The sequence below is a fragment of the Fundulus heteroclitus genome, chromosome 22 (genome assembly GCF_011125445.2).
Source record: "Fundulus heteroclitus isolate FHET01 chromosome 22, MU-UCD_Fhet_4.1, whole genome shotgun sequence".
NCBI classification, from domain to species: domain Eukaryota; kingdom Metazoa; phylum Chordata; class Actinopteri; order Cyprinodontiformes; family Fundulidae; genus Fundulus; species Fundulus heteroclitus.
The window spans coordinates 7274762-7293344 of record NC_046382.1 but is presented as its reverse complement, the minus strand read 5'-3'; the positions used below and the strand labels follow the sequence as shown (position 1 = coordinate 7293344).

Here is an 18583-nt window from a genome sequence, read left to right as displayed (position 1 = left end):
TGTTTTCGACGTGTAGGTGAAGACATGGAAGCGTCGCGGGTGCTTTTGAGGAATGTTCAAGGAGGAGGAAATCAATGCTAAAGAAGTCTCTGTTGTCTGCACCTCTGTCGCAGAGCCGTCCCTCCCCGTCCTCTGCTCTCGCAGGGTATCGCCTTGGCAACGGATGGGGAAACAAATGGTGCTCTCCGAGACTCAGACATTAGGGTCAACACTAATCTGGAGGAGACGTGATGAACAGCCTGAACCGGAGCCAAAATCACTTCAGACAGAGCGCCACAAAGCCCCCGGTAGCCTGGTTGCCAAGAGGAGTCGAGGCTCGTGTGAATTAGGAGCGGCGCGATTGATGGAGCGCCTTTCAGGACGTGGCAGGTTTTAGTTTATAAAGAAACACGTGCCAAAGAGACGTGAGCGTATATAGCTGTGAAATGAGTCTGGTTATTCATTCAGAGCGCCCCTCATCATGTTTTGATGACGGCGATAACAAAAAGAGTCGAGCCTCTATCAGGGAACTCCACACCCCTCAGTCAGTGTTGCTAAGCTTGGTTACTTTAGCTATGAGCTATAAGGACAGTGAAGGGTTATCTAAATGACCTGGTTCTTCTGGCTCTAAACGATGTGGAAACGGGAGACAAGTGATTAGATGTGTAGGGATTTAGCAATGATGATTGATCTGAGTAATCTGAAATTATTTGAAACTTTTGGCACAGGTCTTTTTAATGCCCCTATTACGCTGCTATGGTGAATCTGCCGTGCCTCTAAAAGGCCAGATTTAAAGGAATAACGCCAAACCTTCACAATTTGATCAGCAGCTAAACCAGAGAACCACTGATTTGTTGGATTTAGAGATGCGGTTAATATAAAACATATGTACCACTTACCTTTCATATCCAGTTTATAATGGCAAACAAACTAAAAGCATGCAGTGATGTCACATCTAAGCAATCTTTGTGTTCTTCTTTTACAAATTGGACATAATGTTCACAACCTACCAGCTGCAGAGCGTCCTCATCCATTTATGACCACTGTGTTCTTCCTTCTGATAGTTATCAAACTCAAATAATCTGAAATTTGTTTTCTTTAACATGAAAATTGGTTCACTGTGCTCCAGTAACCTCCAGAGTAACCAGATCTCAATCCAACAGAGCGCCTTTGAGATGTGGTGGATCTGGAGATGAACGTCATGGAGGTTCAGCAGACAAATCTGCAGATTTTATCCAGCAAGATCTCTGATTAATGTTACTGTTGCTTTGTTGGATCTCTCCCATAAAGATTTAAGGTTCTGAACGCATAAGCAACAACCCGGTTATTTGAAGATGTACTTAATAAAGTGGCTAGGGAGTCTAACGCGTAAGAGGAAAATACCGGATGAAATCAGAGCTATAGTATGACTAATTGGTAAAATCTTAATTGTCAGGTAAGAATTTAAATCAGACTGTTGCCAAAAACAGAATATATATATATATATATATATATATATATATATATATATATATATATATATATATATATATATATATATATATATATATGCATAAACTGGTTGAATGACGGCATGTATTTGGCTTTTAAAGGTTAACTTGAAGCAACTATAGGGAGCACCAACTTGAACAGCATATCCAGGTTTTCCAACTAATGGTCAGAAATATTTAGGAAAAATACAACTAAAGCTATTTAGTATTTTTCCTGAACTATACAGGGTTTCTATGAGTGGGATATCATTACATTCTGCAGAACTATTATATAATGATTTTAGGTAGGCCTCTTATCAGAACATTAACACGCAGAGATCAAAGGATCAGCTTGAAGGATTTGCTTTGAGCTGCCGGTTGGAAAATCTGGCTAATCTAACGATTTATCCTCGGCTCTCTGCGTGACACTTCACCTGCATGAACCTCCCTGGTTCATGCAGGTGAGCGGAAAGCTCAGCGCAAAAAAACATCTTTTCTGGTGCCTGCAGATTTCCAGAGTAAACCAGAAGAGAAATGTCCTTTATTGTCCCTCAGTGGGGAGATTCAGGTGTACCAGCAGCAAAGTGAAAAGGCAGATACAAACAAAGGTCAAGATATAAAAATACAAATAAGATACTGTACAGTGAGGGCAATTTTACAACATAGGAAAAAAATTGTTATTAAAAACAGCACTCTAGATTCAAAGAAATGTAAAACTGATAAGGATAATGAAAAATGTGCATTCACACTTATAGGATGAAGTCATAGTTCTGGATAAGATTGTTTTAAGGATGACATTTGAAATCAATAGCACATTTTCACCTGTATTAAATGTTTTTAAAGTTTAAACAAAAGGCAAAGAAAGAAAAGTTGCTCTGCCTTTCATACCTTATTTACCTACAATAACTGAAGGATGCTCTCATTCAAATTTCTTTTTTTTAAATCTAGATCATTTTAAGGGAATGTAGGGTGTGTTTTCCTTATTTTCCTCCTTTTTATGTAGTCCTTTCATTAGACCATTTCTTTTCTATGTGATTGAAAGGCCATTTTCTGTCCCTGGACATTGAAATTTTGATTACAGCAGTGAAAGGTCATCCTAATGAAGGTAATATTCACATTATGTCTTAACCATTATACTCCTGCAGCGCTCAGTGAATGGCTCTAAGCTTTGGTCCGCTTGTTAAATGTTATTTTTCTCAATTTTCACTTTAATGTGACTTCAAAAAATATGTTGTCAAAGTAGAGAAATAGATAGGATTAAAATAAACAAGAAAGAAGAAAATACATCAGTGAACAGTAGTTTCTGACTTTCATGTTAAGCCCCTTCACGTGTCAGCATCCCTAGAAAAACATGTATAACTTAATGTATAACTTAACCTAACAGAAATACAAGAAAACATAAATCAACATTTGTAATCGCATTCTCTCTATACGACAAGGATGGCTAGTCTCTCTGCTTCTCAAGAATTTCTTCTCAAATGTTTGAACACAACTACATACATATAGACGTCATACATTGCATAATAAAAATAATAATAATAATAATAATAATAATAATAATAATAATAATAATAATAATAATAATAATAATAATAATAAAGCATTTTATTTATAGGCGCCTTTCTCAACACTCAAGGTCACCTTACAGAATCAACAATAAAACGCTCAATCCAATAAACATTGAATCAACAAAGAGCAGGAATAAAATAGAAATATAACGGGAGAAAGGACGGGATCCTTACAATCAAATTAAATTTAAAAATCATAAAGAGTATGCCTGTCTAAAAAGATACGTTTTTAAGTGAGTTTTAAAAGTAGTTATGGACGTGGAGTGTTGAATGTAGTAGGGCACAGAGTTCCAAACATACGGGGCTGGATGACTGAAAGCTCTACACTCCATGGTAGCCAGAGGAGCGTTTAATAATAACAGTAATAACATTTCATGAAGTGATGGAACCCATTATACAGTCTGTTTATGTTAACTGTAGCTTCATAATAATGACCACATGAATGGCTTTTCAAATGAAAACTGTATCAAAATGACTGAATCATTTAGGAAAAAGAATATACATAACCTGTGGTCAGGATGTATTTTAAGGAGGTTTAGGCACAGAGCAAGGTGGCGACAAAAAGTTTAATAATAAAAAGAAAACTAATGGTCTCATACACAAGGAGATCAGGCAGGAAGCAAAGAGCTGGACTTGGCGTGGAGACAAAGGATATGGCAGAAAAAGAAGGCAACAGAATATCTGGTGGAGCAACAGGAAGCGTGAAATCAAGAAATCAGTGATTAAAACCAGGGAGTTAAAGTACAGAGGGGTGTGTGGAGGAGAAAAGTGAGGCAGAAACAGGTGAAGGCAATCAGGAGACTATCCAAAACAAATGAGCTGAGGGGAGAAACGTGATGAACATAAACCGAAGGGAAAGACATGGAAGGAATCTAACTGAAATAATACAAAACGTACAAAAAAGGAACTGAACCTAATCCCCAGAAGTATGAACATAAATCGGAGCAACTAAGAACTATAAACAGGGAAAAAAACAGAAACACAAAAACTCCTAAGAATAATAAGCAAATATGGAATAACTAAATAAAGCATGACCTAGGAAAGATTTACAGCAAATAAATATTACCTTTTTAAATAACAAAAAAAGTCAAAATCAAAACCAAGACACCTGAAGATCGTGTCACCTCCAACATTTTCTGGCTGCTAAGCTAGCTGTGTTGTTATAGTGGTTCTTTAATGAGTTTTGTGTTGATGTTCTGTATGAGTTTTAAAATGTGCTAACGCGTCTGTCTTGTAAATGAGAACTCGTGTCTCAATGAGTTTGCTTGCAAAAATTAAGGTTTATTAATAATAATAATAATTATGATGATGATGATGATGATTGATGATAAGAAACACACAAAATATCAAAATAAAAGAATTTTCTGTTCTGTTCATTCAGTTGTTCAACAACTCATTGATTTACTTTCAACAGCTTGTCTTGCAGCTTTTGTTATATTTTTAACATTGAATTTTAACATCTTTACAATTTGGAATTGAGAGAAAAGGTTTTAAATGTGGATTTAGAAAATGTTTTCCCAATATTATATAATTTGTCCAGCACAAAGGAGAAGAAAACCCTCCAGACCATTATTAGTGCAACATCTAATGAAGGAGTAGATAAAAATACAGGGATAAAAATATGTTAACTTAGTCATCATAAAGACAAAAAAAATCAACTGAACTTTTATAGGTTTAGATCTTTCAATGTTCATTAGAGCATAAATGGCTATTTATATTTGTAGATGGGGTAAATATTACATTTGATTAATTTCAAAATTGTTTATCTTGCTATGATATACATTGAACAGGATAGGGAGGTGAAAAAAAATCTCTAAAGCAACTTTGTTTGACCACTCCTCCCTAACAATTAGACACCAGCTGTATGCTTTAATGGTGGTTTAGGTGACCTGGGAGGAAAAATACATTTCTGTCCTACCATCACAAACATATGTACGCCAAGATCCTATTTGTTGACTTCAGCTTGGCTTCTAAACACCATCAACCCAGACATCCTCCACCAGGAGCTGATCCAGCTCACAGTGTCAGTGGATCACCAGCTTCATGGTAAATGGTCTGCACTTGTATAGCGCTTTGTCAAAAGCTGAGGACCCCAAAGTGCTTCACAATCAATGATTCACCCATTCCTTCACACGCTGATGGTGGTGAGCTACATTGTAGCCACAGCTGCCCTGGGGCAGACTGCCAGAAGCGGGGCTGCCATAACAATCAGTGCCACCGGGCCCTCTGACCATCTACAGCAGGCAAAGCGGGTCAGTTGTCTTGCACAAGGACACAATGAATGACCCGCACCACATGACTAACTGGAAACAGACGGTGAGGCTGAGGAGCAGCAACCTGCCCAGCCAGATTGATAATGTGTAGCTCTCTATGTTCTGCACATTATCAATCTGGGTTTGCTACCATCGAATCAGTTTGGGGAAAGGAGGGACAAGAAGCTGAACCTTCTCAGCTGATGGGGCGACACGACACCTAGAGCCCGCCTACCAAAGTTTGGTTTTAGCCAACCACGGTATCAAATGAAAATGTAAGCAGCAGGCGCCATGAGAAACCACAACAAGTTACGCTGATCCAGGCACTTCTTGCTTTTCTTCTTTCAAAGAAGATTCTGATAAAACAGATGTGATAACAGGAGCTGCACATGCATCCTCCTGCAGTACCATTTCAGCTGTGAGCTCGGCTGCTCTTGCTTTCGTCACAGCTGGGAAGTCCCATCTTAAATCATAATACTGCAGGCCCGACCCGTTTTGGTTTGGGCCTGAACAACTGAGACGGGAGCGGGATGAGATGGATCCTCATGTGTTTGTGAACGCACAAATACCGCGGGAATTCAGCTCGCAGGCAGGGTTAGAGGAGCATCTTCTCCTGCACAACAGCCATCAGCACCGGCGCCCCCCAGGGGGATGTTCTCTGCCCAACTCCTCTTCTCTCTGTGCTCATGAGTGCAGCTCAGTGAAACGGCTGTAGTTTGCAGACGACAGACGTCTGATCCAGACAGACAGGAGGTGGATCGGCTGGTTCTCTGGAGCTTAACCCACTCAAGAAAACAGAGATGATGGTGGACTTCTGGAGAACACCCCTAACATTGCCTCCCCTCACCCTAAATGACATTGTCTCTGCTTCAGATCACTTCTGCTCCCTTGGAACCACTCTTTCACGGACATAATAAGAGGGTGCCCATAATTTCACCACCAGGGAATCTGTTAAAAACATTTTCCTAAAATGTTTCCTCACTAAATAAATAAAAGTGTTTATAATTTTATAGTGTGGGATGAGGAAAAGAGGACTTAGTTTGAATGCTCTTTCAGCCTCTATAGCTGAGGTGTTGGTAAAGGTGAAGGACGGTTTCTTACAGCACACTGTCATGGCTCGCCTGGGGTTGTGGCTCTGTTCCTGTGAAGGACATTAATAGTTGCTTTATTTGTGCGCAGTGCATGAGGTCAGCCAGAAATAGCACCGTGAACACCATAGCTCATAACATATGCAAACACTCACATAAGATGGTACCTCCAGAAAACCTCGCAGTCTGGATCTTCCACCTGAGCCGCAGAGCATCCTCGGGGGAAATTACTTTGTCGCAAGTTCCTCTACATCCTGTCGGCGCGAAGCTCGGCCATTTTTAATCCAACGTTTATTTTGCAAATGTACACAATAACTCCATTACAATGAGAGCCTTCTGCTAATTTTTACCTCCTAATGCAGATCTGCAGGATTCAAAGGACTAGGTGCTGCAGCGATCGGGATGGAGCAGGGTTTTCCTGTCCGTTGTCTGCCTCTGATTCAGAGCCGGGATTTTTTTTTTCTCCTCCCTTTTCTAGCTTCTAACACACTTCAGCGACAGGTTGGGTCTAGCTTTTCATGCACATGCACTGTCCATTTGTCTCAGCCTCACCGGGCGCTGCTGAAAAGCTCTTCCTGCACTTGCGAAAGTCTTTTCCTGCAGGAGCACAGAAGTTGTGCAAAGATGGGCCATATTATATTAATGAAGCAATGACACAAAGGTAGGCGTGAAGTGAGGAAAATAGGGTAACAGCGATGGCTAAGTACAGCAATTTCAGATCCATGCAGTAATTAACATAAACGCGTGTCCTGCAGCTGATTGGACTTTAGAATGAACTTTGTGTTTATCCCGAGGATTACAAGATTATTTTCTTTCTCTCCCAACACATCCTTGACCTGAGCATCTTCCCTTGTTCCAACTACGGCTAATGATGATGAATCAGTGGCGACAGCAGCCACGGCCACAGGATGAGTTGTTATTCAGATAAGCCGTGCCCGCGTTCATTTGAAGACTTATAAATGCGTCGGGGCCGGCATTCTGACGGCCTTCGGCAAACTGCTCAGGCTGATTGATGTGGCCAGCGTGCTCCTTGTGTCGGCCAATGAAATGCATCGGCTGCAGCTGAAAGACTCCCCATTTATCAGCGCCGTAATTATACAAGAGAGTGGCTCAAGACCCTGTTATTCTAAGGGAAATGGCTATTGTTATGCTATACCTGTACTGCGAAAGCAATTCACACTGTGCTAATATTTTGCCGGTTGACTCAAGAGATAATAGATGATTTATTAGCACTTTTTTTCCCCCCCAAGCCTTTGTTTGTGAACAGGGTGAATTCACTTGACAAAAGCTGCAAATCTCACAAGCTGTCTGTCAAACAAATAGGACATTTATCTTCCAATTTAACAGCTTTAGAAAGTACGTGTGTGTGTGTGTGTGCATGTGCTTCAATGTGTTTTACGTGACAGATCAACACAAATTAGCACAGTGTTGTGAAGTAGGATGAAAATTATACATGGTTTTCAATATTTCCACACATCAAAAAAACACATTTTAAAAACTGCAACATGCATTTGATTCAGCACATTTTCTCCAATAGCCCTAAATAATGTCCAGCGCCTTAACTCTATGCTTTAACTCAATTTAAATGCAGCCGGTCTGTGAAGGCTTCAGAGGTCTGTTGGAGAACATTAGAGGACAAACAGCATCATGAAGACCAAGGATTGCAGCAAACAGGTCAGGGAGAGGTTTAATGCAGGATTAGGTTCAGACACAATATTACAAGCTTTGAACATATCATGGCGCTGTGTTCAGTCCATCACCTGAATATGGAAAGAGTACAACTTCCAGCGTGGCGAGACATTTCCGTGACACCGATCACACCTTCCCCACTGTGAAACATGGTGGTGGTAGAATCATGTTCCCCACAGCATGCTGTGGGGAACATGGTGTCTGAAGAGGGAGCAAAGATCTTGTAATTCTGTTATCTTTTTTTTATATTTTAGTACAAACGGATCTTTTGTGATGATCCTAATGAATGACGCAGGTGGAAACACGTTGGTTTCTCATTACTTCAAGTTTTGCTGGAGTCTTCATAATGAGATGTTCTTCAGCTGGGACGAGGAAGCTGGTCAGAGTTGATGGGAAGATGGAGACATATTCAGGACTGTCCTGGACGAAAACCCGATGGATGCTGCAGAAGATCTGAGACTAAGGTGGAGGTTCACCTTCCAGCAGCACAGAAACCATGAGACATACAGCCAGAGCTGCAATGAAAGGATTTAGATCAGGGGTGTCAAACTCCAGTCCCCGAAAGCAGGTGTCTCTGGTCCAACAAACCTTAATCGGTCAAGTTCTCCAGAGTTCTGCTAGTTACCTGATGGTCATTGTGTATAAAAGTTGCAGGACTGGAGTTTGGACACCCCTGGTTTAGATCTAAGGATGTTCCTGCATCACAGTGGCCCAGTCAAAGTTTTGACCAAGGTCCACATGAGCATTGGTAGAGACATACCCCAAAAGTCTGACAGTTGCAATAGCAGAGAAAGGTGGCTCTTCAGAGCATTCGTGCAGCAGAGCTGGATATAAAAATCTATGCCAGACTTTTTAGATTTTTATTTGCACAAATTTGCAAACCTTGTATAATTTCCCGTTCCACTAAACGGTGATGCACCGCTGTTTGTCTCTCACATAAAATCCCAATAAAACCGCTTGAATGCTGCGGTTGTAAGAGGACAATGTGAAACGCTTTTACAAGGCCGTGTAGCAGAAACACCGCGCGCGACAGGCTTTGCTCCAGTCTTTGCTCCAGTCTTAGTTTTGTTGTTTTGCATTTGTCTCGCCCACTTACTGAGCTCTGTTCTTAGCAGCAGCTTCCAAACATCAAAACTTCAATTAGCAGGAGCCAATTTCCTGCAATATAGGAGAAGGGAGAAAAAAAAACAGTCCCTTGGGCTGCACTTCAGAACTTTATTAAAGCACTGCGCAACACTCCTTAATTTGACTTTTTCTTATGCGCTTTCCAACCTTTAGGTCATTTAAGGATAGAAGCCGCTCTCAGCAAGAGTTCTGCTTTACTGCTTTAGAACGACGTGCATTTGAAAACCTGGAGTGTCCCAAATCTGAAGCCGGCGCTCATACTCTAAAAATGATCGAGTTAAACGTTTGAATCCCAGAATGCGGATGGGGATAAACGGTCCTTGAGAGTTCAGCGTAATCTCTGTAAATCCCAGATGGGTCGCTGCCTCCTGCTGGGAGAAGATTCCCTGTAAATATGCTCCGCAGCATAAACCGTGAATGGTCATTCAGCAGCTTGAAGGGCACGGTAATGAAGGCCAATGGAAAATCTATTGTAGGCAGATTCAAGGCCGACTGATGATTAATTAAGAGACTGAGAAAATATGATACATTTTGTCTTTAAGGGGACCCCAGTGAAAAGATTCCTGCGTGTTGGACGTGCTCGGCATTGGTTAACAGAGAGTTAGAGCTGTGTGAAGTGTGCACCGGCTCTTGCGAGTCTACTCCCAAGCCTTGTTTCTGGTGCATCCACCGTTTCATGTTCCTCCTTTCATACCCCCCCCTAACCAGGACACTTTTGTTGGAAGCAATCAATGAAAGCTCACATGTGAGAGCCCATTTTCCACTGGAACAAATAAATAAAGGGGGCAGCACATCCAGGCTGCTGTATCCAGCCTCGTTTTTGACTGATAGTTAAGCTTCCTGGCATTTTGTGAAAAACGATCTCCGAACTCGGCAGCTAAAAATAAAGCTAACACAACAGATGAAGACCTATCCTAATTTTTAGATTCATGTCTCTGATCTCCAGGGTAATGTTTCAGGGGGGGAAAAAAAGAGAAATGATTCAGGCAGCAGTGTTTGTAGAAAACTAAAACATGTCTGGTCTCCTATTCCGTGGTTTGCCAAAGCTTTATTTTACTTATTAACGATGCAGTTGGTTAAAATCTATTTCCGAAGAGCCTTGCCCAGTGATGGCTGGCATGGGCTCCAGCATCCAGCCCACACTGTTGTCATTTTCTCCAACAAAGATGAAGCCAAAATGGAAAAGCTGTGAGTGATAAACTGAACACAGTTGTAGCCGTCTTCTGCCTGGCTTCATCAGTCTCTCACATTGTTGTCGAGCCGTTTTGGCTCACTCCTCGTTGCCTCAGCTCGCTGAGGTTTTGCTTGTGCAAAGCTCGCCGAAGGCTCCACCACAGCTATTCAATCAAAATGAATTCTGGACGTCTGACTGTTAGCCCAGCACTAAGCATTTACGGTCGACTCCATGAATGCAAGTTGCATAAGTCCCGATGCTGCACAACCAGCCCAGATCGTCACGTCTTTCCATTCTGACATTGTGTTAACACTCAGCTGACATCAAATCCTGCGAAGACTGACGACTGTTTTGAATGTTTTCCACTCGTAAACAATTTTTCATACAGTTGGCCTCATGTTTATATGAAATAGTTTCAAAACACTGATGATTTGCAACTACTGCTTCTCTAGGGTCATTGCAGATGTCTTTCCGTCTTTGTATTGTCTAAAGCTAGCATGCTCCAGAGCAGCTAACGGCCACAACTCCTGCTTATTTAGAGGTTTTTGACATCTGCTGATGGTCATTTAATCAGCTAGATTCAAGCAGCAGCACCTGGCTGCTACGTTCCATGTAAAGATCTAGGGGAAACAAAACGGATGTATTTTCCGTTTCATAACCTGAGTTTTTTTTCAGGCTTTTAGTTCCACATTTCTCTCAAAAAAGACATTTCTGGTAAAATAAACAAAACAAGACTAAAGGGGTAGAAACTGTCTTGGTGCACGCTTCTGAGCTTTATGTGCTAAAAAGAAATTAATGCTCAGTAACACTTTACAATAAGGTTCACAAAATTTGATTAAGTACTAGAGAACGCCTTGGGAACTACCCAGGAACTAATAGGTAGTTAACCATTACTTACTGCCAAGGGAGGTTTATTTATGTAACACTTTCCAGTAATAAGACGATTCTGTAAGTGCTGTACATGAACAGAAAAACATTACAGACATAGGAAAAACAAAGGAATAAGCTGAATAAATCCTGGACTAGACTTCTTTCATACATTAAGAAACATACAGAAAGACATAATTGTTTTTCTTAATAATAATAAATAAGCTAAGTATATTCTTGGGGATTTCTGATCCAAAGCAATTTAGTTCAACCTTTTCAAAGCTACAAATAGAATAACTTCTTTCATTGTTTCACAGGAACGAGGTTCATCACTAAAAGTTCAAAGCTTAATTGTTTCTATTAAAAAAGATACAGATTGAGGTTTCTGATCTGACACTACAGCTAAAACAGAAAGCAGCGGAGTAAGGGAAAAAAGCACAGTAGAGGCGGTGTGTGTGTTTGTTTGTGAAATGTGGCAGACAACTCTCGCAGCCAGAGTCTGATAGTGATGAAACATTATCAGGCAGTTCAGTAGCGCTCTGTCCAGGTCCCAGAGCATCTTGTTTATATACATGTCTACTGGGGAACACACAGCAAAACCTTATTGGGGGACTACTGGTTAGTGGTTTGGAAACTGTTAGGGTAACTCTAGGGTAACTTTAGAGTAGTTAACAATTTATGTGCACCTGTTTCCTTGTCCTTATGGTGTCAGATTACTAAAAGCTGTTGCTTATAGATGTCCAGTGTTTCTTCGTGCCTGATTTCCTTGCATTGAACACAGTGACGTTTATTGCTTTTCCTGCCTTGCCTTGTCCTTGTTGGACAGCTACCTAGCTTTTTGATTTCTGACCCACGACCTGAATTTTTACCTCTGCTACGAGCCTCGTTTTGCCCCAGGATTCGCCCGCTCTGTTCGGACTTCCATGTGCGACCCAAGCTTGTCCCCCGGACTCTGAACCGAGCCTCATCCATCCTGCCTGTCTCCTCTGCAGTGAGTAAGCTGGCTCTCATCTCTACCTGGTCACCAGCTCTCTCCTGCAGGAGATCTCTTTTAAAAATAAACCGTTTTAAAGGCAACACCAAGTCAGATTCAAATGTTGGTTTCCCTGCCTTCCCAGGCCTGAAATGTGCCCACTCTAAGCATCCATCTCTCCCGGTATGATTATTTTAAATGTGAGTGATTTTAGTTTGAGCTTCAAAAACCTAAACATATGCTGTCAAACTCAGACCCTTTTCCCCATTAAATGTCACACTGAACAGCGTCCACAGCCGTCAGAAAGCCAGAAGAATTACTCAGATTCTTCTTCTGCTCAGAAAGGTTTTTTTTTTTTTTTTTACCAATAACTATCCTGTTCTGTATCAGGGTGTGCAGCAGAAAGCAGCACTGTTGCCCAATGATATAAAAACTTGTTTAAATTAGTTTATTATTCATGTGATGTTAAAGTGATCAGAACAGGCTGTTATCTTATTCAGAGGTCTTACTCACTTTAATACAAAATAATGTCGCAAATTCAGTGTGCCCAATGTATAGAAATGTGAGGATTAAAGGAGAGTTTTCTTTTTTATCTTGTGCTTTCTTAGTTTTTTTTTTTATCTAGTCAGCAGCATTCATTGAGCCAGACTGGTTGGTTCAGACATTCGCTTCCAGTTGGTTTAAAAACACTCATCGCATGCATGGCAATGAATGTTAATTTGGGGTTATTAATGATTTATTTGGCGCGCCATTTTTTCCGAGGTGGATTATACAGCAAATCTCAGTGATTTAAGAAACAAAAAACAAGGAACTGCAGCACAAGTTGAATTTATTGTGGATCTATTTTAGTCCATGCGTGTTCAAAATGTATGCACAGGCTCAAATATGTACGCATGCACCCAAATTGTTCTGGAAGTGTTGCTGAAGGTGCCAGAATATCTAAACCTGACAGGACCCACACCCAGAAACTGCCGGTTAGTGTCTGTGTCATTAAGAACAACTGGCAGATTTTTCTTTGCAGCAGAAAAAGGATTTGTTTGACAGCACTCCCTGAACTGGGTCAGAGCAATGAGAAAAATCCATGGTACTCTGTGGAGATTTAACAACTGAAGATTAATGAAAGCAATTTTCTAACAGCTGCAGACTCTAAGATCATAATTTCATCAATAGTTTAGGAACAACCCAACAACTACCGGAGCTCTAGCCTACCATGTAAATTCCAAAAAAAGTTAAAAAACAAAACAACTGGACTTTTTCCTGAAGTTTGAAGACGTTTCGCTTCCTATCCAGAAAGCTTTCTCAATTCAAAAAGTCTGGAGTAGTGTGGAGTTCCAAGCTTTATATTATGCCCAACAAATGTCTTGTAATGGCTTAGATAACATGCAAATTGAACCGAAACAGGTTCATCCCCTTAGTAATGGGGAGTCGTTAGGGTCATTATTGGCCTGGCTTACAAGAGTGATGTTTTGATCACCTGAACATCGGACATGTTTTGGTTCAATTTGTATGTTATCTAAGCCATTACAGGCCTTTGTTTGGCAGTACTATAAAGCTTGGTACTCCACATTACTCCAGACATTTTGAATTGAGAAAGCTTTCTGGATAGGAAGAGAAACGTTTTTAAACCTCGGAAAAAAGTCCACTTGTTGTTTTGTTTGTTTACTTTTTTGGAATGACCATGACCTGGATGACTGAGAATCTTCATCAGCATACCTACCATGTAAAGGAAGGTGTTGAAACACCAGCATTCCTGTCAACAGTGAAGAAGAGTTAAACATTTCTCTTGTGATGCTTATATTGTATATTATATGTTCTTTCTTATGTATTTGCCTGCCTAGGGACTACGGATGAAAACTAGCTTTGTAGCTATAATCCGGCATATTTACATTTGTTTTTATACTGATGTCCATTAATGTGCTTTGTCCCTATTCAAATAAATAAATAAATAAATAAACCAGCGAAGGGTGAGAGCATGCCGACCAACATGAAGACCTTCAGGATCGACTGAAATCTGCAGCTGCCCACATGGAGAAACGCTTCATGGTCAAACGACACAAAGACTGAGATAAAGAATATATTTGGGGAAAGTCAACTTTATGACTTTGCCCAAATATATTCTAGTTGCTCTGTTACCCCAGAGACATTTCCACAATTATTATTAGGGGAGTATGCTTACGTCTAAATGTATCATTTCGACCCTGCATTTGTCTATAAACTATTCAAATAACTAATTAAAAGCCCCAAATGAGAAGGAGAGTCATGCTCATGACGAGCATGTAAATTCCTGACCGTGAAAATTACATGAAATATTTACCGTACTCTATTAATGCCAGGTCAGATTTCCTGATCTTTTGTCTGTTTGGTTGATTTACAGACCGAAAAGAAGTAAGAGAAACAGATTGCTTTCATCCGAAAGCTACAATTTACAGGATGTTTTATGTCATCCTGCACCAGCATCAAGGCTGATGAAATTCTTTCAGTTAGTGGAATTTCAAACCGATCGGCATCCTTCAGGCGGCACATAGAAAGTGGCTTTAAGTTGTGCGACCGTCCTTAGGCTGCCTGTTCAGACACTGGATTGTGTCCTTGGTTGGTCGTAAAGTTGAAAGCACAGACAGAGAACATTGAAAGTGACTGCAGCAACAGAAATTATGAGGATTTTTCAGCTTCCATGCGCAGATCTCAAGTTAAAAAAACATTAGCTGACTAGTCATAAAGTTTTATGCTCATTACCCCTGCTCACTTCCCACTGAACATTAAACCACAAGAGCTCATGATATTCGTCCATTTTCAGTGCTCTGACTGAGAGTCAAACCTTGATAATGGGATGTAGAAATTGATGAAAACTAACCAGGCTCCGTTGAATACTTTATTTCCAAGCACAAAACAAAGCCCGTTGCTTTTGCACTAGCGTCTCTGCTTCTCTGTACCTCCCGCAGGGCCCAACTGCTACGCCGACACAGAGGTGATACCGGCCGGCCGAGAGGTGAAGATCGACGACTGCACGATCTGCTACTGCACCTACGAGGAGGGCACGTGGCAGATTGAACGGCAGGCCACCTGCAGTAAAAACGAGTGCTAGCAAAGCTAAAGACTGGCACAGGTGAGGAGGGGCAGAGGAGGCGGCAGCCTCGGCAATCCGCATGCACACTCCAGGACTGTGAGCCGGTCCACTGATCATCAGGGTCGGACAGCGGCGCTCCAAAAATTCAGCATTTATACGTCCGTCACTCCTCTACGACTGAAAATGCTTTTATGAAAGTTTCTAATCTTCGCACAGATTATCTATTTATCTATGTATTAAATTATTTCTGAATATATTCAAAATATGAAGTCATGCTAAACTAGTGATGAAATATTTTTTTATAGTTTCTGTAGTTTAATAAGCAATGTACTGGACCAGAGGTCAATAACTACTAAAGAATGTACAGAACACACGGGCACACAGCTGTCTCAATGTCTAAACACGTGGCGTCATCCTGACCAGACCCGGCACCAGGCCCGACTTCAGTCCAAACGCCACCCTACACCCCACAACACCCCCCCCACCCCCACCGCCACCTGTCCCTACGCCTGAACTGTCCCTACACCGGTCCCAACACCAGGCCCGACCCAAGTCCCTCTACCACCAAAGTGCAGACCAGACCATCTTTTATAACCAACGGTGGCCAAAGATTAGCTGTTAAGATGATCAAGCTCTACGTAAATACAGAGAAGTGCAAAAGTATTCACACCCCCTTAACATTTCCACATTTTGTCTCCTTGGTGGGGGTTTTTTGGGAGGAGGGATTTCATGTGATAGATCAACACTAAGTGAGTTAGAAGGGGAGATACATGTGTCCAGGCCTTTTTATACAGGTAAAAATGTGAAAACTGTGATCTGCATTTGTATCCAGCCCCCACGCCACTCTGGCCTCTATTAAAGAAGAAGAAGAAGAAGAAGCACCTTAATTGTCCCACAGTGGGGAAATTCAGGCGTGACAGTGGCAAAAGACACAAAGACGGAGATAAAGACTAGATCAGCAGCGAATAACAAGCTAATCTAAAGTCAAGTTCTAAAGCAGCAGAGAGTGAACTTACCAGAAAGGCGTAAGATAAAAAATAAGAAAACTGCACAATTATTGATGATATGCCACGTTGAAATAAAATGCAATAAAAGTTAAACGCAGGAAATACAGCAGGCAATTTACAGAAGGATCAGAGAAAAACATGCAATATGCTTGATTGTACAAGCGGCACCCCAGAGTAGCTAAAGACATTTGACGTTTGCTCACGCTTTAACATATCTGGGGTGCTGCTTGTAAATTCTTAAGAAGAAAACCATTGTTGAGAGAATCTAATAAGGCGTTGGAAATGAAGTCCCTCAGGAAAAACATTTGTCATGTAGTCTTCAGATCTTGTATGATGGCAAGAAAAAGCCATAAGACGTCCAGTTTAAAGTTTGGTGCAAGCCATTTAGGGGAAATGCATCACCCTACTCCTGTCATGGTGGTGGCAACATCACGCTGTTGCAGCAGGGACAGGGAAGCTGGTCAAAGTTAATGGGAAGATGGATGGGGCTAAATACAGGGTAATGATGGACGACAATCAGTCAGATAATTCTAAGTGAACAATAAGTGGAGCATAAGTGGACAATAATAAGTGGAGGTTCACCTTCCAGCTGGAAAACCACCATAAACATACAGGCAGGGCTACTATGGACTAATTTAGATTCAACCAAATTCCTATGTTAGAGTGGCCTAGTCAAAGCCCAGACTTAAATACAATTATATATGGCAAGAAAAATGCTTTTAAACACTCAGTTTCATTTATTTTACAAACAAGCAACAGTATTTTGTAATTTAAATCTCTAAGTCGGTAGAGCTAAACCCAAAAATACTAACTGAGGGGGGCTGAATATCAATGAATGCAACATTTTTATTTGAAAAAGAAAGGAATTCATGTTTTATTTTTCTCCCACTTTGCCATTATTTACTACGTTGTTTTGCTCTCTTGGTCTATCCCCAAAAATCCCAGTAAAACACATTGAAGTTTGCAGTTGTAACATGAAAAATGTGAAGGAAAAAAAAAAAATCAAAGGGAAGTGATTACTTTGGCGCCATAGTGTTGCAGTAAAAAGAATCCAGAGGGTAATTTAAGAGGACTCGACTGTTTCTGCGTTTCTTTCATCATTTCTGGATGTTGAAATGTGCTTTGATTTAAAAGTGCTTTTTTTTGTATTTCTCTGCGTATTGATGTTCATGTTTGAAATAAATGCCAATCTGTGCTCTGTAAATGCTCAAATAGTAACTTTTTATAGTTCATGTCGGTGGTGTTTTGTATTGACGAGTCTTACAAACGAATAAAAAACGTTCCCGGTTTTATTTGAATCACGAGTCGTTACTGGGGAGGGACTGCTTTAACCTTTTTTTTTAATTCCCTGCCAGATATCCCACAGTTCCTGTTAAATGTGACAAACCAGAGCAAATTCCCTCCTCTGGTGTATACATTTTGCCGAGGTTTGAAGTTGCGGGATGGGACGTGTTTGTGTGAAAGCTGCAGGTAAATATTTAATGAGCCGTCAGGAGGATGTGAAGCTACCTGCCGCAGCTTCATTTCCAGCTGCTACAAGCATGACAGTATAAACAGGAGGCGTCGGCGGCGAGAATACTGATTGTCCTGAAACCGCCTCGGGATTTTTTTTTGGAGTTGGCTAATAAAGGCCAGACAGGAGGCTGCAACGCCGCTGATTCCAATTTACCTCAAGAATTTCGACACAGAAAGGAGTTGCTTCACATTCTCCTTGCCTTCGTTTTCATTTTCAGGCTGCGGAGTAATGAATGTAGCTTGTCGTGGCCCATCGACTGGCAGATCGGGATGAAAATGAATAATTTAAGTTGGGGTTATGAACAGCCGTGGGCAGGCTATGGTAAACGTATGCAGGTGTTGTGCTGCCGTCTCTCTTCTCCTTATCCTTTGCATTAGCGGGGCAGCGCTCTTCGTGTCGCCCCCCCCCTCCGCGGGGTGCAGGCCACGCTGGAAAACTCTTTGATCGAGAGGTTGCCAGACAACCGGACGAGCATCTCCAGCAGCGAGACGTGCCCGTCAGACAGACAGCGGCATCGAGGTAAATAAGCCTAAGTGCGTGTCCACGCTACAGGACAGGCTCCTTTCACAACAGCTGGGGAGCACAGATCTATTAAGATCTTAACTCCTCTGGCTCTTCTTACTGTAAGAGCTTCTATCAAAACAAACCCATTCATCCACGCCGTGCACAACTCGTGCTTGTTCTCTCTCTCTTATCCCCCTTTTAAAGAGATTCGCTGCGATGTTATCGCGGCATTTGTACATTTTTCCAAGATAATGTCTAATTTCCCATGCAGCTCACCTACTGTGGGGTAATGATCCTGTGCAGGGGGG

General features: G+C 41.3%; 1 protein-coding gene across 1 annotated transcript in view; it reads left to right on the top strand.

Annotated features, from left to right (window-relative positions):
• vwc2 (von Willebrand factor C domain containing 2) overlaps positions 1-17553 on the top strand; it is a 56136-nt gene extending 38583 nt beyond the window's left edge. The window contains exon 4 of the mRNA XM_036126570.1: positions 15124-17553. Within this exon, the coding sequence (XP_035982463.1) occupies positions 15124-15266 (143 nt within the window). The 3' untranslated portion in view covers positions 15267-17553. The remainder of the gene's footprint in view (positions 1-15123) is intronic.
• Positions 17554-18583: the final 1030 nt, after the last annotated feature.